Source organism: Trichomycterus rosablanca, chromosome 3 (assembly GCF_030014385.1).
Source record: "Trichomycterus rosablanca isolate fTriRos1 chromosome 3, fTriRos1.hap1, whole genome shotgun sequence".
Lineage (NCBI taxonomy): Eukaryota > Metazoa > Chordata > Actinopteri > Siluriformes > Trichomycteridae > Trichomycterus > Trichomycterus rosablanca.
This window is the reverse complement of record NC_085990.1, coordinates 18273309-18283563: the sequence shown is the minus strand read 5'-3', so window position 1 is coordinate 18283563 and position 10255 is coordinate 18273309. Positions and strand designations below refer to the sequence as shown.

Genomic DNA, 10255 nt, shown 5'->3' with positions numbered 1-10255 from the left:
AAAGGAAAGCCAGCAGTCACTTAAAAATATGAAAGCAGCTGGAACAACAGTTACACAGTCACCAATGATTATCTTTGTACCTGTGCACCTACTCAAGCTCACACCACATGCAACACAGACAAATTTAAACTCTTTGGCAATAATTGAGCTTGTCATACTTGAGAAAAGAAGGGTTGCATGTAGGATCCCAAAAACACCATACACACAGTGAAGTATAGGGGGAGCATCATGATATGGGGCTTGTTCTATTGCAAATGGTGCTAGAGCATTACAAATCAAGGGAACATGAATGGAGATATGAACCAGGGCATACACTTTATGGACAAAAGTATTAGGACACCTACACATTACACCTACAGGAGCTTTTATGTCACTTAATCCATAGGCATTAATATAGAGTTGGACTTCTATTTTCTAGCTATTACAGCTTCCACTTTTCTAGAAAGGGTTTCTACAAGATTTTGAAGTGTGTCTGTGGGAATTTTGCGCACTCGTTAAAAGAGACGAGCATTTGTGAGGTCAGACACTGATGTTGGGCAAGAGAACCTGGCACACAATCTTCGTTCCAGTTCATCCCAAAGGTGTTAAATGAAGTTGTTGTCAGGGCTCTGAATGGGCCAGTGAAGTTCTTCCACATCAAACTGACCCAACCATGCCTTTATAAACCTTGCTGTGTGTATATGTTGGAAGCATATATTGTCCAAAATGTCTTAGTTCGCTGAAGCGTTAAGATTTCCATTCTTTAGAACAAAGAGGTCTAAGCCAACCTGAAAAAAACAACCCTGTGAGATTATCCTTCCTCCACCAAACCTTTACAGTTGGCACAATGCATTCAGGCAGGTAACATTCTCCTGGCATTCACAGTCACATTTACATTTTCAGCATTTAGCAGACGCTTTTATCCAAAGTGACTTACAGTACTGTGACAGTATACAGTATAAGCAATTGAAGGTTAATGGCCTTGCTCAAGGGCCCAACAGTGGCAACCTGGCAGCTACACCTGCCCTTCTAAGCTATTCACCAAATCTAGACTCCATCAGACTGCCAGATAAAGAAACCTGATTTGCCACTCCACAGAACACGCTTCCACTGTTCCAGAGTCCAGTGGCATGCTTTACACCACTCTGTATTATGCTTGTCATTGTGCTTGGTCAAGGAAACTCATGCCATGAAGCTCCTGTCTAACAGTTTTTGTGCTGATGTTAATTTCAGAGGAGGTTTGGAACTCTGTAGTTATCGAGTCAGCATAGCGCTTTGTGACTTTGTGGTCTGCTGTCTGACTGTCTTACTGTGGTTTCTAAACGCTTCCACTTTACAATAATACCACTCACAGTTGATCGTGAAATATCTAGGAGGGAAGAAATTATACAAACTGAGTTGTTGCACCGGTGGCAACCTATTACAGTACAACGCTCGAATTCAGTGATCTTTTTAGAAAGATTAATTCACTTACAAATGTTTGTAAAGGCAGAATGCATGGCTATGTATTGATTTAATACACTTTATACACCTGGACTGAATGAAACACAAGAAATCAATGATGAAAAGGGTTATCACAATACATTTGCCGATATACACAGATCAGGCATAACATTAAAACCACCTCCTTGTTTCTACACTCACTGTCCATTTTATCAGCTCCACTTACCATATAGAAGCACTTTGTAGTTCTACAATTACTGACTGTAGTCCATCTATTTCTCTACATACTTTTTTAGCCTGCTTTCACCCTGTTCTTTAATGGTCAGGACCCCACAGGACCACCACAGAGCAGGTATTATTTAGGTGATGGATCATTCTCAGCACTGCAGTGACACTGACATGGTGGTGGTGTGTTAGTGTGTGTTGTGCTGGTATGAGTGGATCAGACACAGCAGCGCTGCTGGAGTTTTTAAATACCGTGTCCACTCACTGTCCACTCTATTAGACACTCCTACCTAGTTGGTCCACCTTGTGGATGTGAAGTCAGAGACGATCGCTCATCTATTGCTGCTGTTTGAGTTGGTCATCTTCTAGACCTTTATCAGTGGTCACAGGACGCTGCCCATGGGGCTCTGTTGGCTGGATGTTCCTGGTTGGTGTACTATTCTCAGTCCAGCAGTGACAGTGAGGTGTTTAAAAACACACTAACACACCACCACCATGTCAGTGTCACTGCAGTGCTGAGAATGACCCACCACCTAAATAATACCTGCTCTGTCGTGGTCCTGGGAGAGTCCTGACCATTGAAGAACAGTATGAAAGGGGGCTAACAAAGCATGTGAAGAGCAAAGAGAAACAGATGGACTACAGTCAGTAATTGTAGAACTGAAAAATGAACAGTGAGTGTAGAAACAAGGTGGTGGTTTTAATGTTATTGCTGATCAGTGTAGTGTATAAAAGAAGAATTTAAATCTATTGGCCAATAAACTAAATTAAAAATCTGAAAATGTATAGAGGATTTTGAAATTGCGAGTCCGTCAAAGATACTTTCGTCACTTCAGAGAATTGAAGGCAATTTGATAGATGAATGAGTTAAATTGAATGCAAAAAGCTATAAGCTAAGTCAAAGGACATTATGTGTAAATTTGAAGTAGACAGATGCACTGTAGGTAGAAACAATAACAAAAGCAAGCGCTTGAATACTTGTTTCCTTCCATCTTTTACTCATCAGCGTGTACATGATGCATGATGTTTTCATGCTGCAGTATTTAAGCATAATGCATACGCAAACCTTAATATAAAACCATATCAGTCTGCAAGCCATGAGAATAAATACATAATATAAAACATACAACCAAAAAGTACAGAAATAAAATTTTACCCCCAAAAAAAGACAATTAAAGGTGCTTGCAAGTTAATTCAGGCATTCTTGAAGACTGATTTACTTATTGAAATTGATAGCTTGTGTTTGGATGGTTACTCTTCTTGGCTGAGCCTGCTCTGTGCTGCGGTTGGCTATCAGGTCCTGAAGCTGCAAAGCTCCACCACCAATGAAGCAGAAAGCAGGGCTAACAGGGCCAGAGCAATCAACATTTCCCTCCCACAGCATTCGTAACGAGTGGGCATCGTAATAACTGACACGTCCTTTTTCGTAGTCCAGACATACGCCGAGACGAGGGGGAAGAGGAGCGGTGAGAGGACCATTCGATGCACCTGATTTGGGCATTAGAATTTTGCCCATGCCCATTGTAAGGAAGCAGAAGGGAGGAGGGCAGTCATGGGCATCCTCGGTTCCGCTGTCATGCCCACTGTCAGGATCGTACCTGAAGAAAAGGGATGGAAGGTTAATTGTTAGATTGAATATACAAGATAGCAATTAGCTTACAGGCATCTATGTCACATATTGCATAATATCATAGAAAGTACTGTATGGCAAATCGCTGAACATGCACACACGCATGTCTAATGTTATCCAGCTCAGTCTGAAAAAGGACCGTTGGCAAGCAAAACTTAAAATAGGGCTAATAGTGAAGGTGAACTGGTGACAAAAACAATGACTGGGTTGTTTTGGCTGAGGACTCCACTAGCAAGGCCATCCATTCCGATAGCCCCGATGCCGATAAGCAATCTACATCAAGAGTTTTGGCTGTCAGTCAAAGCAGAGTATCCTGAACTGGCAAACTTAGCCTCTACTCGGCTCTGTGAAGTAAAGTTTTCTGCTCCAATCTACATCAAAAGCAAATACCGCTTACGATTTACTACTAGCTGTAACTGATATTGAACACTGAATTTCTATGATGTGCTGGGAGAAACAGGCTCAGGCGTCGCATTGAATAAGGTAGGGTTGTAGTATCTTTTTGAAGTAAATATTTTAAGCAGCAAAATTGCATTGTATGTGTGATGTGCACAACCTTAATTATATTATTTTAGCTTGTCAAGAGCTTTCGCAATGGTGTCTGGACAAGGGTTGTTGTGCAAGTTCAAGGTTATCACACAGAAGGGGGTGTATGTCCAAAAAGGTTGAAAACCCCTGCTCTAGAATATCCTGTCTTCTGTGTGGGACCTTAGGTTTCTTATGGGCTTGTTCATTGTTCCTTTAATTGATGACAAATTATTACCCTGCAGTTGGTGTCATTGCTCTATAGTACATAGTATGCGATTTGGGACAGAATCTGTATTTAAACAGGTTTTTTGAAAAATGTGGGAAGAATAGCCTTCACTTAAAACAAATGAGGAACTCTCACTCACTCACTTTATTAACCGCTTATCCAATTAGGGTCACGGGTTGCTGGAGCCTATCCCAGCTTTTCAATGGATGCAAGGCACACAGTAACACCATGGATGGGGCGCCAGTCCATTGCAGGGCAGACACACACATACACCTATTCACCTATAGGGCAATTCAGTGTCTCCAATTAACCTGATTGCACGTTTTTGGACTGTGGGAGGAAACCGGAGCTCCCGGAGGAAACCCACGCAGACACAGGGAGACCATGCAAACTCCGCACAGAAAGGACCTGGACCGCCCCGTCTGGGGATCGAAGCCCAGGACCTTCTTGCTGTGAGGCAACAGTGCTACCCACTGAGCCACCATGCTGCCCCCAAAAGCTATGACTGTACATCATGGCAGTCTTGGAACACACTGAGTGGCACAGCTGTAAAATATACTAGCCCACTATCCAAGCACGTTTGTGTAGCACTGCTGAGATTCAACCCCAGATCTCAGCAGAGCTATCGGCCAATCAGGCATCTATACAAGTATGATTGGCTGTGTCTGAGAGAGGGGGTTTAGGGGGTTGCCGCATAACCTAGCCTTTGGGAGGTGGACTTGTCAAATATTTGGGGTGTTGTATATATTTGTTTTGTGTTACAGTCATTCAGTCACAAAAAAGTCTGCCTTACCGGGGACTGGCCATGTCCTGTGGTAGGTGAAACCACTCCTGCAGCTTCGCCTCCAGACCAACACCAATCTGCTCACACACACACACACACACACACACATCACTGTCAGCCAACACTGCATCACTTCTGCCAATAAAATCAGAAAAGTTCAATCTGTCACCAACTCACCTTGACCAGGTAGGAACCAGGCTCCACTGAGCATGCCCAGTAGTGACGACCCTGTGTGATAGACACGTCCGCAACCAGAAGGTCAGAAGTCAGATGACAGGAAGTCAGGGCGCGGTCGGCAGCCTGCAGCAGGCTGAGGCCGGGAATGCTGCGGGCATATGTCTGCCCCTTACCCAGTGCCACGCGCTCAGCATGGAGTCCCCAGCGAGAGTCCAGACAGAATGACAGTACTGCAAGGAAGGGAGGGGGAGCAGAGCGGAGAGCAAATACGAGGGAACAAATAACAGGAGGAGGTTTTAAAAAAATAAAGGCAGGACAGACGGACAAGAACAGAAGTTAAAAGGAAAACACAACAGTATAGGGAAAAAGGGTTAAGGTCAGGGAAGAGACCACCAAAAATGGGTGGTAAAAGAAAAGGTGGAACATCATCCATATTTAAGGATTTAAAGGAGATCAAGCAGCTGATATATTCCAGTTCAAACAGGAATACAAATCAGAGCTGAAGTGGAAATCAGTGGAAGGAACAAAAACGAGGATGAGAGAAAAGCAAATATGAGAACAGATTAAAAATAGTAAAATTGATAGAATGTTCAAAGAGTGTGTTGGCATATGACAGACTGAGCGATAACATCATGCACGGGAACATGAGTGGGATGTGTACTTCTGGTTTGAAACGGCAGAAACAGAGAGTACTGAAGGAAGAAGCAAGACAGAAATTGAATACAAGCCGGTTGATTGGATATAATTCAGAGGATGGACGTAAATATAAAAATGCAGAGACTGATGGAAGAAATGTGTGAATCTAAAAATAAAATGTTTAATATTAGCAAATACAGTGGTACCTTGTAACTCAACGTCCCCTAAACTAAAAAAAATTGAGGAATTTGTACCCCTAAACTCGACGTTTTCCTTAAACGACAAGTGTGCAACTGTAGCTTTGTTCAGCGCTTTGTTTAAGCTGTGCTGTAAAACGTCAACAGAGTGCGAATATGAGACGAATCTGCATTTGTGCAGAATAATCGTCAAATTCACCCTGAAAGCGACCACATGTATCTGTGTTTAGCTGGATTTTCTTCACTGTTTCACTTTTAAACTTGTGTTGTAGCTCAGGGTGCTGAGAAATAGTGTCTCAGTGTCTCCAATTCACCTCACTTGCATGTCTTTGGACTGTCGGAGGAAACCAGAGCACCCGGGGGAAACCCACACGACAACATGCAAACTCCACAGAGAAAGGACCCGGACCGCCCCATCTGGGGATCGAACCCAGGACCTTCTTGCTGTGACAGTGTGCGACAGTGCTACCCACTGAGCCACCGTGCCACCCAACTAATAAGGTTAAAAACAAAAGGAATAGAAAAAATGCATTGAAAAAATCAAAGCTCGGGTCTCAGGAGGTTAACAGGTTTTCCACACATATTTATTGGGAAAAATACCTTGAAACTCAACACCTTCTAAACTCAATGCCACTCCCAGAACCGATTGATGTCGAGTTTCAAGGTACCACTGTATCTCAAATGAAAAAGTCTCATACAACAACAGCAGCACTTTAATGTTTAGGGTCAGTAGTTTGAGCGGCTGGATGAACAGAGCATTAATGTGGATGGTCAGTGGTTAGAAAAAGTAATCGCCCCTTTTAATTAATGGCATCTCTTACTGCATACTGTATGCATATGATAATACAAAACATGTCGCACAATTCTGTATTTTCTGTAATCCAACATACTGTACATATCACCCCTGTTATAATTTGCTGCCTGTATTTTACTGGTTACTTAATCTACCTAGTGACCAAATTGAATTGGTAGACCAATTTACACCATCTATGGAAGAACGCCAGACCTTCCTGTTCAAGTACCTGTCCTGAGGAATGCTCTATTGACTAAATAAGCACAAAATATCACAGACACATTCCAAAATCTTGTGGGTTCTGATCATCAACTTTCCTTCACTATCACCGAAGCTGAAACTCATTAAGCACTGATGGCAGCATTTGAAAAAAAGAGAAAGTCGAGCATTTAGTAACATCACAAGAGGATCTCAAGATCACCTTTGTGATATTGTGAAATCCTGCTGGCATGACATGAGGTTCCAGTGGTCTCGGACTTTGGGAACCCACTGCCTATTCATAATCCTTGTATTTATAATGGGCGGCACGGTGGCTCAGTGGGTAGCACTGTCGCCTCACAGCAAGAAGGTCCTGGGTTCGATCCCCAGGTGGGGCGGTCCGGGTCCTTTCTGTGCGGAGTTTGCATGTTCTCCTCGTGTCTGTGTGGGTTTCCTCCGGGAGCTCCGGTTTCCTCCCACAGTCCAAAAACATGCAGTCAGGTTAATTGGAGACACTGAATTGCCCTATAGGTGAATGGGTGTGTGTATGTTTGTGTGTTTGTATGTGTGTCTGCCCTGCGATGAACTGGCGCCCCGTCCAGGGTGTTACTGTGTGCCTTGTGCCCACTGAAAAGCTGGGATAGGCTCCAGCACCCCCTCGACCCTAATTGGATAAGCGGTTAAGAAAGTGAGTGAGTAAGTGTATATATAATATAGTAAATTATATTACAGAAACCTACATCAGAGATTACTTTTAATCAAAAGAATTTGACCACTGATTACCTGGTGCAGGTGGTGTGTGTAGGTACACCTCCTCGCTGTACTCGCCGAAACCCGCCTTGTTGCAGCCTCTAACCCTCAGCACGTAAACGCTGTCCATCTCCAGTCTGTCAATCACCGCACACGTGCCGCCCACCTCTTCCAAGCGCTGCCACAGGCTGTTGGACCCTCCAGAGCCATCAGATTTCACCCTGCCCCACATTGGCCCGTCTCCACCCACTTTCCTCTGAAATTCCACTGAGTAATGCCAGGCGGGGGCAGAGTCCTGGGGGAGCCGCCAGCACAGGTAGAGCTGATCATAGGCCAGAGTCTTTTGAGTGTCGATTACAGGAGCCAGTGGAGCTGCAGAGGGAAATGATACTGGATTGAGTTGTGTTTAAACAAGAATTTGAATGTGATTCACACCTCCAGTTTTTAGTTGATATATTTTATGGTTGTGTTGTTTTTTTTTTTATATGGGATGATGCCAAGAAACTAATGTATAAATGTTGTACACACATAGCAAAACACAGTTGTATAGTCACAGCAAAAATACTCACAAATCCCTCACAAAGTGACAAGAACAGCCAGTTTCTGGTGTGAAAGAAGCTTTAGGATGATAATAAATAGCAGGTGGGACCCACTGACTGAATCATCCAAATAATGTCAAGTCCAGTCAAGTCAAATGTATTTGTATAGCACTTTTTACAATAGACATTGTCCCAAAGCAACTTTACAGAATCCAGTACCAACAGACCTAAAAACCTTACTGAGCAAGCCGTGGCCAAAAAAAAAAACTCCCTTAAAATTACAGGAAGAATTCTTGAGAGGAACCAGACTCAGCAGGAACCCACCCTTCTTGGGTGGAGAATAATGTACACAAATCATACATACACAAAATCTAATTAAACTAAAATTTATAACTAGCAAAGAATAAATCATAACCTTCACATAAAAAACCTAGACAATAAAATCAAATTATTAATATAAACTTTCACATAGTTTGTTGTTTATAACAAACCTTGAATAAAGTTCATGCTGCTGATTAGCTTGAGCTCTCTGTCGATGTCCATGTGGAAGTGGCAGAATGAAGGATCAGAGGAAAGGGAGAAGTGCTGAAGCTTCTCTATGGTCTTAACCAGCCTGGAAACAGAAAAGAGAGCACAAAAGCAGAAACGAGATTTATAGTTTAGCATTAGTTAATCACGAACACTGAAAATGTTTTGATTTCTCAATAGTAATCAGTCAATGAAAGTATTTTTTACTTCTTATACTCAAAGAAAGCAACAGAACTTGGGGTACTAGTAAAAGCAACCGTAAGATATTAATAATTCTGAGGCATTAACAGTCATGCATCTTATTCTACAGTCATATTTTTTAACAGTTATGTAAGGTGCAGACCTTTAAGGTACGCTCGTAAATACCTAAAACAAAATCAGGGTCTGAGTTGGCTTGTTTGCACCCTTCCCAGCTTGTTTGGCAGAATGGTCAGAGCGCAGGGTCAGCCATTGTACCACAGCCCTGGAGATGAAAGGGTTAAGGGCTTTGCTCAAGGGCCCAACATTGGCAGCATGGCAGAGCCAGGATTCGAACTCCCAACCTTTTGATTGATAGCCCAAACTAGGCTACCACCGTCCTCCAATCTGTTGTAAGATTGGGTAAACATAGACTGATCAGCCATATCATTAAAACCACCTTCTTGTTTCTACACTCACTGTCCATTTTATCAGCTCCACTTACCATATAGAAGCACTTTGAAGTTCTACAATTACTGACTGTAGTTCATCTGTTTCTCTACATACGTTTTTACCCTGCACAGCAGCGCTGCTGGAGTTTTTAAATACCGTGTCCACTCACTGTCCACTCTATTAGACACACCAACACCTAGTTGGTTCACCTTCTAGATGTAAAGTCAGAGACGATCGCTTATCTGTTGCTGCTGTTTGAGTTGGTCATCTTCTAGACATTCATCAGTGGTCACAGGACGCTGCTCACAGGGCGCTGTAGGCTGGATATTTTTGGTTGGTGGACTATTCTCAGTCCAGCAGTGACAGTGAGGTGTTTAAAAACTCCAGCAGCGCTGCTGTGTCTTATCCACTCACCACCATGTCAGTGTCACTGCAGTGCTGAGAATGATCCACCACCCAAATAATACCTACCCTGAAGTGGTCCTGTGGGGGTCCTGACCATTGAAGAACAGGGTGAAAGCAGGCTAAAAACGTATGTAGAGAATCACTGAGTGAAATGAACCTAATACATTTTAAATTAATGCTGTAATAAAATGTTCTCATGAAAATTGTATTTGGCTTGATTGGAAAAGACGCAAACACTGGTTGATTGATTTTTACACAAGTGTCAATCATGGTAAAAGTATAGCAGCTTATTAAACAGCACCAGAGGCAAGTAAAACCTCTAACATTCCTGTCAGCCCATTCAAACCACAAATCGACCCAGAATAGGAATTTATAACATGCTATGTGACTTAACAGAAAAGAAGCCGGCAGCTACTCAAAAGAGCTGCTTCAAGACATCCTGAAAACAACACAGAGAACAACCCTCAACCCTGCAATCATCTCCATTCCTACACCAACACAACACATATTATAAGTTTATAATATTATAACTATAAGTTCTCTGCTAAAAAAAAACACCTACAAGCAAATCTAAAATGTGTATATCT

At 42.6% G+C, this 10255-nt stretch overlaps 1 protein-coding gene across 1 annotated transcript in view; it reads right to left on the bottom strand.

Annotated features, from left to right (window-relative positions):
• Nucleotides 1-2671: 2671 nt before the first annotated feature.
• trim46a (tripartite motif containing 46a) overlaps nucleotides 2672-10255 on the bottom strand; it is a 30360-nt gene continuing 22776 nt past the window's right edge. The window contains exons 8-13 of the mRNA XM_062991922.1: nucleotides 8597-8718; nucleotides 7797-7938; nucleotides 7600-7754; nucleotides 4993-5222; nucleotides 4825-4892; nucleotides 2672-3245 (exon numbers count right to left, since the gene is read on the bottom strand). Of these exons, the coding sequence (XP_062847992.1) occupies nucleotides 2864-3245; nucleotides 4825-4892; nucleotides 4993-5222; nucleotides 7600-7754; nucleotides 7797-7938; nucleotides 8597-8718 (1099 nt within the window). The 3' untranslated portion in view covers nucleotides 2672-2863. The remainder of the gene's footprint in view (nucleotides 3246-4824; nucleotides 4893-4992; nucleotides 5223-7599; nucleotides 7755-7796; nucleotides 7939-8596; nucleotides 8719-10255) is intronic.